The 18,383-nt window shown below is 36.5% G+C and overlaps 1 protein-coding gene across 3 annotated transcripts in view; it reads right to left on the reverse strand.

Annotated features, from left to right (window-relative positions):
- Positions 1–15,880, reverse strand: part of dnajb6b (DnaJ heat shock protein family (Hsp40) member B6b) — a 31,228-nt gene extending 15,348 nt beyond the window's left edge. The window contains exons 1-3 of one of the 3 annotated variants that reach the window (XM_028434294.1): positions 15,701–15,880; positions 2,991–3,107; positions 338–447 (exon numbers count right to left, since the gene is read on the reverse strand). In XM_028434294.1, the coding sequence (XP_028290095.1) occupies positions 338–447; positions 2,991–3,055 (175 nt within the window). In that variant the 5' untranslated portion in view covers positions 3,056–3,107; positions 15,701–15,880. The other 2 variants (XM_028434295.1, XM_028434296.1) reach the window with 2 other exon arrangements.
- Between the last annotated feature and the right edge of the window lie 2,503 nt (positions 15,881–18,383).

Here is an 18,383-nt window from a genome sequence, read left to right on the forward strand (position 1 = left end):
TTCTTCAGTACAACTGGGTTGGGTGGCCCTGGATTAGCTTTTAGACTATTTTTTGTACGCCGCAGGTCAAAACACTACATGATGTGGCAGATTTGTCCCCCAGTGCTTGAGGTTAAATATTGTGTAACACATGATACATACATACTTTGTTTCTGCAATAATAGTCCTCCATCACAGGATCAATACTCAAAGAATCACAGGCACTCATCACACACACACACACTTTATATTTATGGTCAATTGAGGTGCTGTTTTTATAGATTGGCTGAGGACAAAGTGCAATTATATCCACAAAGTGGATATAATTGAAAGCTTCTTTCTCCAGAATACATCTTACCATCTGAGAGCACCTCGTATGCTTCTGACAGCTCTTTGAATTTTCTCTCTGCTTCGTCCTTGTTGTCTGGGTTCTTGTCTGGATGCCACTTCAATGCCAATTTTCTGTAACTAAGACACAAACGGAAACTTTAAAAACACACATAAGAGAAGTTAAAAATACACACATACCATGAAGGAGTTGTTAAGTCTGAAAACACATTATAATACACAAGGGAAGGAAGGGAACGGTGTGTAAAAGACTACACACTGGATCAGGGACACATATACACATGCTAGTCTTTATTTAGGGTGGTAACTATGGTGACGCACAACACACAGACACCAGCCTGCACAAAAACACCCCCCCACCAAGCAGAAATAACAAAGACAGCCTGAACTACGTTGACAAGCAGCCTGCGCCTCAACAGCGGCTTATGCTGCATCAGCTGTTTGCCTCTGAGCAGTCAGCAGCAACGACAGCAGCAACATGAAGAGATGCTGTGGATGGGAAAAAGGAAAACAGACCAAACAATCCAGGGGTTCAGGTCTTTGTAGTGGATGAACTTTGTTTGTGTGTTGTGATGTTATCTTGTTGCCTAAAGTCCTTCGCAGGCCAAATCCAACAAAGCAGCACAATAAACTGCCCTTTATAGTCAATACTCTGGGGTCAAAGGTAGAAATAACTGTGATATGAACAGTCAATAACATGATCTGAATATTTGTGAATAGTACAGGATACCCAAACATAAAAACAAGGCCAGCTCAGCACTTAAATTAAGGCTCTATTTTATGGAATTGTTTTTTTTAATGGGGTCAACCTGCTGACATCTGGTGGTGTGGGGGAATTGTTGTTGTTTTTTTTTAACTAAATGAACATTATGAATCAGCAATATACAGGAATACACCTGGCTGAGATGAAAAGTAACATTTATGACAATCTATAAAATCATATTCATCTACAGCCATAGTCATCATATTTAAGAGGGGAGGACATAGTCACATGAAAACCTATTCCTTTTTTTTTTTTACACCTACAACCTAGATATATGTATTTTAATACAAGCCAAACTGAAACTGAGGGAATATAACCAGTAAAATGTAGATTTTAGGAGGTAAAATGAAGTCTAAAAACAGCTTAAAGAGGCATACTTTGTATAATTAAAAACACAAGAATGAGAGCTTTGATGTAACAATTTGTGTAGAGTTGATCCTAATCTAATATAGCCAAGAGCACACCAACTTTTTGTCTAACGTTAACAAATTTCCCTACCCTGCATGTTTGGTTTTCTCCACTGTCATACTGTATGTTACGGTGAAATTTACGGTTACCTCGTCTTTGACTTGAAAACACACTCTGTGGTGATAAATGATGAAGACCAGACAGGAGAGATGATGAATATGATTTTGGGTGCAGACTCTGAGTTTGAAACCGAAACCATACTTATAACACCACTGGGCTGCCCTTTGATTAAAAGTGTCATACAGTAGCTTTTATAGGGAAAGAAATTATGGGTTCACTGCATCAGCAGTTTCTCTCAGAATAAACATCAAAGCAGACCTTGTCCTATAATGTGCTTCTCAAGGTCTTTTGGAGTCCAGTGGCTGGCAAGACAACTTTGAGTAAATGATAAATGCATCAAACTTATTTTCCGAAAATGGTAAATGCCATCATAAACTAATCATTAATAATGATATTAGAATACTTTAGAAAACTCAGACACAGACATCAAACATAACCAGGTAAAAGTAAAGCGTTTTCACACTACACTGACCCAGGACACCTGACCCTTTTAACTCTCTGGAAGTTAGCAGTGGCAGCAGTAAGTTTACTCTACTCCCACACAAACCATTTTTCTCTCTCCTTGGCAAAAAAATAATGTATTAATTATACATTTAGCATGCATCATGGGATTGGAATAAGATATTGTACTTCAATTTCATTTTATCCAGTGGCCTCCTGTGCTGACTGAGCAGAAATATTCACGGTCAATAAAATTACAGAATAAATTTGTTTGGCATATAATCATGTTCACAACATGAGAAGCAATAATGGACTCATGATAACGATACAACATTTTTGGAAACAAAAAAAAAACACAAAAAATTGTAGTTTGAGAAGTAAGCATGCTTTTATTTGACTTAAACTCTGGGCGTACTTACTCTGTATATAACCAATTCAACTAAATAAGAACAATAAAAAATAAAATAAACACAAAAAAGACACAAATGATTCCTATTTAAAGTGATAAAAGTGCTACTCTGCAAAAAAAAAACATAAAAACAGACTGACCACTCATGCTAGTCTAAAATTAAAACCAAATCACGTCATTTTGACATTCTTCAAATAATTCTTCTTCTTTTAAAACATCAAATCAGAACAGCCGACACAGCCCAGATTTAAGATATGGACATTTTCTTTTTCGAGAATATTAGCATGTCTACATTTCATGGCAGCAATTGAGCATTTATACACTGACTATGTCTGCTGCAGTTAAAAACACACTCACAGGTATGCTTCACATCCCATTGTGAAACTACTCGTACTATAGACAAAAGATATCTGGATATATCGTCGCACCTTTAGAATATGATTACCCTCTGCCACCCACTGAGTGTCTAGCACTCAAGAAAACTTGGAGGAATTAGAGCAGAAAACATTAGATGGTACTTACGCTTTTTTAATGTCATCTTGCGTTGCATTTCTTTGAACTCCTAAAACGTGGTAGTATTCCACCATGGCTCTGTCTGCTTGTCGGCGCTGCGTTATCTAAGGGTCCTCTATGTGGCTTCTGTGGAGAAAAGCAAAGTTTTGTAAAGGCATGCTAGCTTGTCAAGTTTAAGCACAACAATCTGCAACCGAGCGCAGTCACAAGTGATGATGAGTACCATCGCTCTGTGCAGAACCAAAGGGGTCCACTCAAAAACAAGTGGGGAGGGAGTCGTGGCATTAAAAAGAGTGGAAATACCAAACAGTGTAATCAACAGCACTGAAATAGAATTGAAGGGATGTGAACAGCTAAGCTTATATGAGCCCAGCAAAATTACATAATAACTGATGATTATGCTTCAGCTTAAGGCGGAAAAAGAGAGAGAAAAAAGTGCATTTAAATGTTAGCTCAGTACCACTTCTTTTACCATCATGACCAAACTATGAAGTTATGCAACTGCAAAACAAGACGCGACACGTCTAATTGAAAGTATCAGAAGACATATGGACAATATTTGGCTATTCTTGGTGTTTCCTTATATAACTGGGCCAAAGTGGAGTGAGTTGTCATCAACTAGTCTGACCACAGCAGATTTCTGTACATAAATAAAGTTAATAAGAAAAAGAGAGCAATGCCAAGTCTGACAAAGAAATGAACATGTGGGAAGATATCAACACAAAGTATCCCAAATACGACCTATACATCAATGCTATTAAACTCTCGATGTATGTAGACCTGTTTGCCTTAAATCTCTCTGATTCAGTTGGAGGTAGGGATGTAACGATTCACTCAACGCCCGATACGATTCGATTCACGATACTGGGTTCACGATACGATTCTCTCACGATTTATTTTACAAAATGGGACTGTATATAAATGACTGAAAAATATTCCTTTATTTTTTTGGGGAAAATACTATACTATTTTTCATTGTCAAAAGAATCCCTTGATAAACTATTCAAAACAATGCCATTTAACTAAAAATAAATCTTTAATGAAATAAATAAAGGAATAATACAAATGAAGAAGCTTATTATTTAAATTCTGGTTCTATAGTAAACAATACAAAACTGTTCTTTTTAGGGATTGAACGATTCACTCAACTCCCGATACGATTCGATTCACGATACTGGGTTCACGATACGATTCTCTCACGATTTATTTTACAAAATGGGAATGTAGACAAATTTTTTTTTTGGGAAAAAAACTAGAAAATACTGTATTATTTTCCTTTCATATTTCATTGTCAAAAGAATCCCTTGATAAACTATTCAAAACAATGCAATTTAACTAAAAATAAATCTTGAATGAAATAAAGGAATAATACAAATGAAAATGAAGCCTATTAATTTAAATTCTGGTTCTATAATAAACAATGCAAAACTGCATAATAGTTCTTTTTCTTTTTAAAAGTGCAACTGAAAATGTATTTTGTGCCTTAACAATTGGACTTTAAAAAAAAATAAACGTGATTACACTGATTTACGTCATATTTGTTTGGACCAGCAGAGGGCGCTGGTAACACAGTGGTCGGTTGGCATGCAGAAATTCTTGCAGTGAAGAAGAGAAGCTATGCTAGCAGACAGAGCTAATAGAAAAACGTAACTTTTACAGATATTCAAGTAATATTACAGATATTCTTTCGGTGCTAAAGGGGCAATGAATCATTTATTAACATATTTAAGAGTAGAAGGCGGCCAGAAAGAAAGTATTAACAGACTCCGCCCGCCGCCTACACTTGTGGATAGCGCCCTCTGCTGGTTAAAAAAAGGACTGCGATTCAATTTTCAGAAAATCGATATCAACCGTGATACCTATGAATCGATTTTTAACTGCCTTACGATTAATCATTACATCCCTAGTTCTTTTTCTTTTCAAAAGTGCAACTGAAAATGTATTGGACTTTAAAAAAAAAAAAAAACAGTCATTTTACGGTATTTAGGTCAGATATTTGTTTGAACCAGCAGAGGGCGCTGGTAACCCAGTAGTCGTTTGGCATGCAGATATTTTGCAGTGAAGAAGAGATGCTATGCTAGCAGACAGAGCTAATAGAAAAACGTGACTTTTACAGATATTCACGTAATATTACAGATATTCTTTCGGTGCTTAAGGGGTAAGGAATCATTTATGAATATGTTTAAGTTAGTTTCATGTAAGTAGGAATCTGTCACTTGCGCGAAAGGCCTGAAGGTGCGTTCACACCGAATGTGACTGAAGCGATTAGATTACATTCAAATCAATTTAAATGACACAACCTCAAGTTATCCCCCCTCAAACAACGTGATTTGCATGATTTGAGAGACTAGTTCAAGCGCGACCTCGTCGTTCAAAGTTGAAAAATTTGAATTTTTTAAGCGACTTCAAGCGAAAACTCTACCGTCCTTCACTGTCCGTAGGCTGCAGCAGAGGGCTGTACTCAACTTCCTCAATTTATCGGGGCAAAATGAAAGCAGTTAACTTGTTGAATAAGCCTACATTCTGAGTGAACTCATCCTTTCGTAACTCTGTAAGGGCAGGGTTAAATGTTGATGTCTCTCTGAAAGAGTCAACAGTCTGAGTAGAAGCAGGGGGTGCATTCCAAAGTCGTGGGGCAATGACCTATAAACAATGATCTCCCTGAATTCTCTCGTAAGCAAGGGGAACAAAAGTCTGTTTTGATGATTTTCTGCTGCAGGTTCAAACATGAAAAATAGAGACCACGTCTAATGACTTTTGTTTTCTCATCTTCACTTGGCTGTGTGGGGAAATTGTGTGAGAATTTCTATGTATTGATAAGGATTAAACAATAGATTTGTTGATAAGGTGGGTTTTGATTTTTTTTTTCTTTGCCAACTATGCATGATGGTCCGTCACAGCAAAACATTTAAACTGAAATAGTTCCTAATGGTTGGCTAGCACATTTAGCAGCTAAAATTGGTTACCTTGTAAATCCCTTTTAAATACAGTTACTCATCTATAGTTTCCTTGATATTGTTCCCTCAGCTGGGAATGATTGTGAGTTTATTATGTGGAGGAGGAGGAGGATTGGCAGTGATTCATTAGTAAAGGAGACTGTATTGTAAACTGTTCTATGCAGCGTCTGCCAGAACTCCATCTCAAGAACTTAGCTATCATACTAAAGATTAAAATGATGCCACAAATTCTATTATCACATTGATTTCTAAATGGTGTTATTTTTTTAAAAAGTGGATGAAATTTAAATCAAAAGTACATGATAAGATGGTACCATAGTCTTTTACAATCTCAGCATTTCAGACAGTTTAGAAAGCTTTTTTATAAGAGAAAAGCCTCAAATTAAAACAGGAATATGTCAACTGATGCCTCAATATAAATTCAGAAATGTTTTAAATGGAAAAAACCACAAACCTCAGTAGGAAAAAAAAAATCAGAAGGTATTACAACTCAAAACAAACTCCAAACCAACATTTAAACATTAAATATATCCCAATCATCAAAAAGATATAACCAGTAAGCCCTGCTGGGATCGGCTGTGTCCACTTATTTATAGCTTGTGGCCTTTGCAGTTTGTGTTTGTTACGTTGGAGTTGAAAGGGGTTTGGCACAGAGCAGTGCAAGTGAGGGACATGCACATGCACACACATGCGCACAAAAACCACCACTTGTTGATGCATTCTGTGAACACAGAATTAAACTATTAATCTTGAGCAAAATTTGAAAAGATGTAGCCCAAAGTCATTGATTTCCTTGGCTTATTAAATATCCTCTCATCAGTGACTTTAGCTTTACCCGAGCTTCCCGGCAGCAGTGAGGATATAATGGACACGAGTGACTGCTCCAAGAACGACTGGATTTATGCCGTGTGTACATGAAGACGGTGACTTGTGCTACCATCACAACGCAGATCAGATCGTTTCCTGCTTTGCTGAGTGTGAGCAATGCCTCTGAGCGAACACAGCAGATGTGGGTCAGCCAATCCCACAATGCATTAGTGTACCAAGGGGAAATGGTTGAATGTTATCAAACCACTTACAGAAGGGGTCTGTGTTTAGATTACAAAAAAGTACTGAGATTTTTATGAGGTCACACATTTTACAGAAACTCAAGGTAGAAAGATTTTGATATTCAATTTTTAAAATGTAATCTTAAAAATACAGTTTGCTATTGTATTTTATGATTACAATTAACTACAAAAAAACGTCTAATCAAGTGTTATAGGATAATGTTACAGTCTGTAAAATGTACTAGGAAAACCATTTCAGAGCATGGTTGTTAGAACAAACATTTAGTCACAGGACTATAAGACTGTATACAAATGCAGCTAAAACTAAACCTATTTAAGCTTAAACACATTCTGTAACCATGACGAGCTATACAGTTCAGGGTAAAACATTTTAACTTGGTGCTACACACATCTTGTAGATAGAACTTGGCAAGAACATTTTGGAAAACCCTTCGAGGCAAGTTCAGAAGCTGGGGATTATAACATCTGCTCAGTTGGGGCTTTTTTTTGTCACACTGCACTTGTAGGCCAAGTGAGTATTCTATTAAAGGGGCAGTGTTGTGTAACAGCAGACTGCCGTAGTTATAACTCAAGCCAAACTCTTGTCCTGATAAATTACAGGAAGTGATAAAGTAAAGCCAGCTTTCTGAAGATGTTTAGAAATGATTTACGAATGAATCATCCAAACACATGAATATACCATTGCAGAGCAATAATTTGTTTGAGTAAATTCCAAAATCATAACTCCAAGCACAAAAACAGGTTTGAACATGTTTGTTTCCTTATTCAACAAATATCACACCAAGAAATGCAGTGTGCAAACGATGCCCAGGAGGGTTTCTAACAGCTTGATTTGAAAACAACTTTGTGGAAAAGAACTCCTGGGCTCTAAAAGCACTTTAACAATTCTTGCAATCTGGGATTACAACATTTTTAAACTCTTATTTATTTATTTCATATAAGGATGTTAAAAAAAAAAAAATAGTATTCAGTATTCAGGTGAGGAGATTGAGTTTTCAGGATGTCCTGTTAACTAAAAAAACTCAGAAAAACAAGACATGAGTATATTTTTAAAAAATTAGATACGTGTGATCAGTAAACAAAATATCAATCAGCTTGGTGTTTAATTGATAACTTAATCTAGATGTAGCCACAGCTGTTGCTAAGCCTCATAACAAGGTAATAGCAGTTGTTTTAATGCTGCTGTAAAAGACATAACCAGTTAAAAACAAAATAAAACAGAATAAATTATTTAAATTGCTATTTGAATTACTTAGCAGGGTTCTCGCCAGCGCTTTGAGCGTAGGGGCCCCGACATTGTAATTTTGCTCCCCTACGGGCCGATGGGTAGAATTTGCATGTTTTCCCATGCTTGCTTGGGTTTTCTCCAGGTATCGCTATTTCCACTGTTCAAAAACATCACATTTGAAGTCTGCAAATTTCTCACAGGAGTGAATGGGAATGTGAGTGTTGTCTGTCTCTCTCTCTGTGTGCGTGCGTGCATGCGTGTTGGCCCTGTGATGGACTGGAGCCCTGTCCAAGGTGTACCCCCCAGGCTAGTGTCGATGACACCAAATAGGCACCAGCAGACCAAAGCAACCCTAAAGAGGAGCAAGCGGGTCAAGAAATTGATGGATGAAAGTACATCAAATCAACCACTCCTCTTCTAAGTTTCTATAAAAAAAGTTCAAGGATACTATGAGAAGGGAGACTAAATCTGATTATTAGTTCTTTACAAATGCAGCCAAAGCAATTTTGTCTGCAAGTATGTACAAAGGAAGTTCATTGCTGAGGGAATTTACCCATGTTAGAGGGAAAAAAAACTGTATCCATTTAGAAATTACAGGAAATACAGTAAGTATGATGATCACATGATAGCACAATGTCTAGTCGGTTTCCTACCTGACGTAATTTACAACAGTGTAGAAGATGTTAAGAGGTTTAAAGTTTGTGAACATGTTGGAAAGCTTCTTCTTTATTATCCATGTGTGAAAAAGGCCAATTTACTTAATGCCATCTGATTTTTCTATTAACAGTGGAGAGTCGTCTTCAACTGAAAATTCAATATGTAAAAATGTATCTGCTAATCAGCAAATACTATTATTATAACGTCTAAACAAAACCTGAAAGAGCCTTTGTGCTGTAGTAGAGCTGTTTTTTTCCATGGCATCCTCTTAAACAAAACTGTTTACATGCTATGGTGATGAGAATCATTTCCTTTAAAATGTTTGAATATATTAATACTAGTAAAAAATGTGGCAGATACTGTTTAAATGTTCGCCGTAAAAAAAAAAAAAAAAAAAGGGTATACTGTATATTCATTGATGGATTTCCTGGAATTCCACAGACACAAAGAGAAACCAAAGGAGTTTCAATTTTATGACTATATTATCTTAGGAGTGGTTTACTAAGTAAATAACAGCTAAAACAATAAGAGATAAGATATCTTGACAAAGGAACTCTAATATTTTAAAAGCTATAATACAAAAGCATGAAATCGCCAGAAAACCATGACATCAGAAGTTACGACCTAAGTGTACAATACGGTAGGGTTAGTAAACCACAAAAATGCATTCACCTTAAGAAGGTACACATTCTTTCACAGCAGAGATTGATGAAAGGCTCGTCTAACTCTCGAAATACTGTCAGTCCTTTGTATTAAAGTATTTACAAAGCAGCACTCATTGATATTCCTGTCAAACAGAAGAAGTAGGCAAATGTCAAAAAGATAAAACTGCTGTCTTTCTTTTTAACTCTTCGCCTGTGTTGGTCTTTTTATTGTCTCATGCTTCATGAGACATTTCTTCGACTGTAGAAAATAAACTAGCTGCTATTTCAGTCATTTGGGCTAACATTTCACTGAGGAACTACGTGGTGCCAATATTTTTTCTATGATCACCCAAAAAATAAAAAGAATTTGTTTAGTCAAAATGTTAACCTTTACTTTAAACTCTGTGTAAAGCAGAAGTAAATATGTGTTATGAGTTTGTCACACCACAGAAACATGTGTCATTGACCACTGAGCCAAATTTGAAAAATGAAAAAAAAAAAAAAGTATATAAAATTAGGTCTCAAAATCTTGGAAAAACAAGCATTTCTCTCTGCTCTGAAATGCTGGGGGTGTGTCAGTTAGAGGCCTTCTGCTGACCAGCCACGAGGAGTGAAATTCAAAAAAAATGCCTCAATTATAGGCATTACTGCTGTAGCAGTAAGACACGCCCACTCTGATAGCCAGTCAACGCTGTGCACAGAGACAGACTGTAATACACACAATGATGTGTCTGTACACACAAGATCATAAGCTGAAATTTGTCACTATTACAATCACATGCACATACAATCACGACGTGAAGCTCACACAGACACTACTCAGGGCCCTGCCCCCACACCACCGTTAAGGTTACACATCTCTCTCAAACTCACGTACCAAGATTTGTAAATTCCTGCTGGCATCTCCTTAGGGCTGGGCGATAAGGACCAAAATCAAAATATCAATATTTTTCATCAAAATGGTGATATATAATATAAATCTCAATGTTTTTTCTCAACACAGTCTCACCAAAAAGATGATTCTATGTCAAAATTCCTGGTGCAATATGCCACACAGTCACTTGTATTAGGTCAGTTTGGTTTTTTCTCTTGATATGGACAACATGTGTCAATAAAACCTGTCGTATGGCTTGTTTTAGGGTAGGTCTGGGTTACAATAGGCAGTTTTTAGGGCGCACTGAGAAACCCATGTCCAATAACTGAGCAGTTGTGCTGTTGTAAAGATGTACCACATGTGTAAGAGAGAAAGAGAACGCTGATGATAGCAGCTTTAGAGGCTTAGAAAGAGTGAGTTTGTAATGTTACAAACTAAACTAGTGAGTGAGTTAGTGAGCAGTCATTTACAGTACAGCCGCCGCTGTTGTTTCTAATGTTATTATTAATTAGGGCTGGGATAAACGAGTAATCTAGCTTTTATTTTTTCAATGCATCATTTAATCTAACATTTAATTTTTCCAGTTTGATTCGATTATCTCCCCATTAATTGACTAAAAGTAATTTATACATGTTGATTTACATATCTAAAATGAAAAAAAAAAAAAAAACCGCAAATTCCTTAACATTGCATTATATGTTTATTGCACTTCAACTCAAAATTCCAAAATAAAGTACAAGTAAGAATATAAAAGTACAAAACAATGCATTCAGAGTCAGAAGTAGTAGAAATTAATTTTCCTTATACCTTAAGAAGGAAAAATAAAAAGTCAGAACGCAAAGGAAAAACTCCAATAGATGCCTATGTCTACAGCAAACATACATTGTGTTTAATTTACAAATCAGGACGGTCTACGAGGGTTTCACAGTGGTATGTTAATGTGTTCTCTCATCGCGTGCGGCTGCTGCCGCTGATGTCACGGCGGGTGTTTCCTCCTTGTCCCATTGACGCGCTGCCGTCCGGTCACACCCGGGATAAAGGACGAGGGTTACGGGGAACAGCTACCTTCGACGAACGAGTGCGTGCATTCACTGCCTTGCACTTTTGAAACTCGAAGAAGCCACTCGTGTTAGTTACTCTCCGGCGCCGCCATCTTTGTTTTGGTCGGACGACGCATTGGCGCGCACATTTTGCGTGGACGTATTTCTTGTGTCAACGTCATCGATTACGTCGACGCGTTGTCCCGGCCCTATTCACAGTTTCATTTAATAGAATATTTATTTCCATTTGAGTTTACCCAATACTGTTTTGTTTTCATTTCATCGCTTTTCCCTAATTAGATGTCATTACTGGCTATTAAACTTCCAGAAACTGTGCCAAACATGCTAAATAGAGGTAATTGAGTTACCTTTTCATTATGGATTTTATATATTTCAATGCTTCGGATGTGTCCATCCGTTTGCTACACCTGCTAGACATTAGGCCACCCGTTTACTATAGAAAAATATTGCAGAAAAGCGTGCTATTGCCCTAAAACATGTAATTGAAGGTTAAGTCTGTGTCATATAACTATTTCTATATCATTTTGCATCCAATGATTTGACATTTTTGTTTCTTAGCTGGGATAATGTCCCAAAACATGCAAGAGTATATTCCTTGATTGAATTCTGTGATTTCTGTCTGTTAACAATAATCACAGAAAATCAGAGGCCCTTGTCATTCTACCAAGCATGGGCGGCTTCTTCATGAGGGCGATCAGAGCGACGCCCTATCAAAGGAGAAAAAGGAGGGACTTTTTTCTATCATATTCATCCACAGTGTTACAGGGCTGTGACAGTTCTAGACAGTTTGAGCTGCTCTCTGTCATTGTCCAATCAGCGCAGGGCTGTGCTCAATGAAGTACCGCCCCTTTTGGGCGACCTCAGTCAAATTGAAAATGGCCCAATCTGCTCTCATAGACTCCCATGTAAAATCTTTTTTTTTCTAATTTCAGTCATTACAATGCATTCTTTATGGGTTCCGGGAGGGCTCACACTAACGTGCTTTCGTCATACTTAACGTGAGCATAGCCGGCATCAGATTGGCTGGAAACAACGTGGTTGAAACTGAATTTACTGTAACGTGTGGATTCCTGATGAGGAAGATGAATGACATCCCACTTCCCCACAAAGACGACAAATGGACAATCGCCAACATCCTCACTCAGCACATTTTACTCTGCACTTCAGGCAAAGCCGATGGTTTAACTGCCTACTGCCTTGCTCTAACCTTAGAAGCATTGACAGTCACCTGTGAAAACTTGTTTTCAACACTTAAAAACAGAGAAACGTCGTCTCCCGCTTTACTGACACGGGAGAGGATGCCGCCACCTCTACTCAAAGTAAGTGTGGGTGAGCGTGTGTGCGTGCGTGTCATTCCAGGGGTACCCTGGATAAACTGCGACATCCGTCATAGTATAACATTTTTTTTGTTTTGTTTTTTTAAGCCAATTGTTAAAAAACGTGTAAATGCGCCTGCTTGGTGCCAATTATTATATCAGTGTGCCTCTGTATATATCAGAGCCCATTTTGAGATGCTAAAAAAAAAAAGTAGGCTAATAATAATTGTGCCTCTAGTGGCACTTTCATTCTTAGTCTCTCTCTGTCACACACACACAATTAACTGATGATGTTGGTTTTTAGAAGTCATCTTTTCATTCAAATGTTGCTTTCAGGCAAAATGATTATTTTTGCAAATCTATACAATTGGCCAGATATTATTTTTTTTTATTTATAGTTTGTATTTATAGTTCACTGTTGAATGCATGCCCTTTAATTTGCACTTAAAGATAGAAGCTGCACAAAATCTTTAAAATGTTGTTAACAATATGGCAATCTGTACATATATATATACTGTATTTACTGTTTGTTTCTGCAAATACAGTATTGTTTGTGCAATGTTGAGCAATTTGAATGCACTACCTCTTTATTTGGATTTATGTAAACTATTTGTAATTAAAATAACTACTGTAACGAACTCTACTTTTAATGATTTTGACTTATATGTAATTCCCTTTGGTAAAGCAAGCGTGTCCTTCCATGTTCAAAGATATTTGAAGGTAAACTGGTTCACAGTTTATCTCTGTTGAGCTTCATTCATATTGGTATACATATTATTATTATTAGTATTATCTATCCTACTTTATTTTCTACTACTGTAATGTGTCTATATCTGATCCCTATTTTTAACAGTCTTTTACTTAATTATACACTTATTTATTGTTTATTCTTTTATTTGTGATTTTTTTTCTGTGACTGTAACAAAAGCAATTTCCCCCTGGGATTAATAAAGGAATTCTGATTCTGACCTTAGTCATCATCAGAACTAGGGCCGGGACAACGCAAAATTAGTGCGCCGATGCGTCGTCCGACCAAAACAAAGATGGCGGTGCCGGGGAATAACTAACGTGAGTGGCTCCTCCGAGTTTTAAAAGTGCAAGGCAGTGAAGGCACGCACTCGTTTGTCCAATGTCCCAGGTGTGACCGGACAGCAGCGCGTTGACGGGACAAAGAAGGGAAGCAGCAGCGGATGAGCGGACAAATGTTAGTGGCAGAGTGTATTCCTTTAAGTTGTTATTTGGGCGACCGTGGCTCAGGTGGTAGTGGGTCGTCTTCTGATCGAGAGGTTGGAGGTTCGATCCCAGTACCTGACTATGTGTCGAAGTGTCTTTGGGCAAGACACTGAACCCTAAGTTGCTCCCAGTGGTCGACTAGCGCCTTGCATGGCAGTCCTGTCCCACTGGTGTGTGAATGTGAGAGTGATTGGGTGAATGAGCTGATATGTAAAGCGCTTTGAGACTGCTTCAGTGTGGTGATAAAGCGCTATATGAAATCAAGTCCATTTACCATTTACCATATTTTCATGTGAATTAAGAATTAAAAGATGCACTTTTTTCAGTAAGTTAAGCCTATGTGTTTTCAACATAAATCTTAAATTGTGTTGTTCAGGAAGGACACCATGACAGGCTGCCGCCTCCCACTGCTTTTTTATTTTTTATTTTTTTTATTGAATGCTGCCTCTGACTTTGAATGTTTTATTTTATACTTTTATATTCATACTTGAACTTTATTTTGGTATTTTGAGTTGAGGAGCAATAAACATATATTGCAATGTTAAGGAATTTGTGTGTGGTTTTTTTTTTTTTAATTTTAGATATGTAAATCAACATGTATTAATTACTTTTAGTCAATTCAGTGGGAAATAATCAATAATCGAGTCGAATCGAAGTGGAAAAATCAATCGTTAGATTAATCGACGCATAGAAAAAACAATCGCTAGATTAATAATTTAAAAAAATAATCGTTTATCCCAGCCCTAATCAGAAGAACCCAGAGGTTTTAGAATGGTAAGTACATTAGTGGAAATGTGTTTATTAAAAAAAAAAAAAAAACACACACACACAAAAAAAACAAGATTTTAAAGTAAATGCAAAGAAGGGCTTAAAACCTATAAAGGGTTAGTTATAGATTACATACTGAAAATGATTTGAGAGATGTAAAAAAAAAAAGTATTTAAAATAGTTTAGATCAAAATGTGTTGCTTATAATAATACTACGTCACTACATAAAAGCCACACCATGAAAAAAAACACACCATGTGCACATCCGTAACCAATGGCAACTGTTATTAAACACAACGCTTGGCTAAATTAATTATATCATGTGAGATTCAAATGATATTTTATTAAAACATACATTAAAGGGCCTTTATAATGTTAAAGGAGCCAAAAAGTGTGACTACGACTGTAAAACGACAACCATCATCTACAGAGAAACTTCCAGAAAAGTCTAGACGATTCATACCTAATATATTGACTTCGTAGTTGTATCGATACATTAACAAAAAATTAGATACAACAGCTACAAATTGAAGGTTTTGTACGCAAAATATTACACGTTAAGCAGTAAAAATCTCCCACACAGAAGATTTAAAGACCCCATTGACATCGTGAGGCGTTCACGGTGTGGCAATGTCCTCTGACAGCAAAGGCAACACACCCAAGCAGGGTTAATTTAATATTTAACAGGCACAACTTGTAATGAGGAATTTAAAAAGCCTTTACTGTCATCACTACACCATAAAAATTGGGGTAAATTATGAGATAGTCGTGTAAGAAAGAGATATTAAGACCCCACAGCATCAACACATGTGCGAGTCAATGCGACAGAGGCGTTCAACGACCACCGGGATAAAACAGCAACGCTTTGTCCTGCGGCTGCCACTCGAATATTTCATGAAAGGTTCGCTCACCAGTGAGAAGGAAAGGCTTGGTTCCGTCGTGCAGCCGTCGCTTGTCTCTCTCTCCGCTCACGTTAAGTACAGGAACTGTGTTGAAAGCCGCTGGCGGAGGTGTTGTCTGCTTGCCGGAGCTGGAGGAGACGGTGGCTAAAGGCAGGCTGCTGCTGCTACTGCTGCTGCTACTGTGGCGTTCACGTGCTGTCGGAATTCGAACAACGTCGTGCTGTGGCGCACGATACCTTACCTCAATAGATTCACCTTCGCACCTTGAATTAAACCCACGATTTGCTATCAATCAAAAATATTATGTTAGCAATTTTTAAATGACTAAATTTTAAATGATTCAGAGATTATTTTCAATCAGTAAGGAAGACCGAAATTACATAAAAAAATTAAAATGAAATTAAAAAAAAAATTCTAATGATTTAGGGCTGTGATTACAAATTGCAACATCAAAAAGATAACTGGACGTTACAGCTGAATGGTGTTACAGTAAATCACAAAGTAAACACATAAAACGCGACAAAAAAAAAATACACACAAAATACCCACAAAATGACAGAAAATGAACAAAAAGGAAGACAATCACAAATAAAAGGAAAGAAATACACATAAAATGACTTCATAATCACGCGACTTCTACAAAATTAAATCTGAAAATATACAAAATGACAGCAAAAACACACAAAATGACTCTAAAAACATACAAAACATACCAAGTGAGAGAAGAATATACAAAATTACAACAAAAATACACATGGAAACACAAAAACGATGAAATCAGATTGTCATTATTCTAAAGGCTAATATTAATATTAATAATATGGTCCTCAGATTGGACAATCACATGTCTGTGGCCTTTACTGTAAAAAAAATTGCCCATGTCTGGTGTAGCCTATATTTTATTTGCATATTAAGATACTTTGGTACAACATTGGCTCACACATTCCCCTCTCAACTATTACTTATCATTATATTTCATGTTTATATGATTTTCTCACTTGCATTAAAACATCTTATAATGTATGGCTTGCAATAACAATGCATCTTATCCTTTCTTTTCTTATTTTAATGAGAACATTCGTCATCATATTGCAAACCAACCATAACATTGTAATTTAAAACAGCGTTTTATTACAGTTGTTTTTAATTATTATTATTAAATAAGTAAACACAAAGAGGAAATAACAGGTTTTGGGACAGAAAGAGCACAGATGTTTTAATGGAAATAATTTAAGCCACATGATTTGTTTTTTTACGAGGGGTACCTGAAAGCAGCACGTCATTGAGCGTTGAATCCGTGAAACTTCTTGCTATAAACAAAAAGATAAAATTTGACCACATCAGACAAATGACAAATGTCTTTCATACGAAAATTTAATTAAAATTAAATTAAAATGTAATGAATAAGAAACCGTTTTAATGAAGCCCTCCAGGAAAGTAATTAGCGCCCTCTGCTGGATAAAAGGATACATTGCCTGGAGTCCAGCGTTGCCAGATCAGTCAGTTTTCCGTTGTTGTGATGGTAAGAGCACTATTTTGCAAGAAAAAACGTAACCAAAATGCATGTTTTATTTACATATTGATGACAATAAATATAATTTAGTATACTTAGTGGGAATTGCTAATGGAGTTTAGCTTGATTTGATTTTTTATTTTTTTTTGGGAAACTCCTATAAAGTGTCAAACCAGATTAGCAAAACTTAAACTACATACACTCAAAGAGAACATGTAAACTCTGCTTTAAAACTGGGCCTGAGATGAGTTGAACTAACCCACTAGCCTGACTCTGATCCGACCTCAGACACTCAATATACATCTTATTCCTGGGGATGCTACTTCTTAATTCTGGGTGCAACTTGTGTGATGGTAAAGTTAAATACAGATAAAAGCTACTTCTCTCAAAGCTATCATTTAGGGGTAGTTTTTCAAACTCTTCAAAGTTTTTTGTACTTGAACTTGGTATAATATAAAAAAAAAAAAAGAAAAAGCTACCTTTGTTTGTCCATTTGCATGCATATTCTTATTTACGACTTTAAAAAAAAACATACTGCACACATATTATTACGTGCAATGAACTGAACTCATCATAACCCAGAGACAACTGCAGATATGGTTTTGAAATGACAGACTGGCATTGATTTCCAAAGCTAAAGGAAGGTCGTTTCTGCAGTAAAAGCTGACCGAAGCCACTGCCAGCGAAGGAGGACCCAATGAAAATGACAGATCACCATTAATTACACTGGGCATTATGGGCAGTCAGAATCTAATTAGACTTGGTGAGTGGGAAGGATCGCCGCTATAGATTTCATGCACAGGACATCATATATCATACAGTCGATAACCATTTCTAAACATTATCACAACCACTTTTCTTTGATCGCTGCACCTGACTGCGTAGCTGATAATCAGACAAAGGGAACAGGAGTAAAAGGAGAACATTTCATAGAATATTGATGACTTGCTTTTTCTCGAGAAAAGACAATTGTAGGTTTATTCTTCCAAATCTGATGAAAGCAGTGAAAAAAATTGCTTGTGTGTGATTGTCTCTGTGTGTTTTATTTGTGACTAACTATAAACTTGAAGGAAAGATGAATAAATGATTTAGCAACACCAATAAAGTGGTTCAATTTCTAAAAGTTTGTGGTAAATATGTCTTGTAATTTTACATTGACTATAATTTAAATGTAATCAT

This window comes from Gouania willdenowi, chromosome 20 (genome assembly GCF_900634775.1).
Source record: "Gouania willdenowi chromosome 20, fGouWil2.1, whole genome shotgun sequence".
NCBI classification, from domain to species: Eukaryota; Metazoa; Chordata; class Actinopteri; order Blenniiformes; family Gobiesocidae; genus Gouania; species Gouania willdenowi.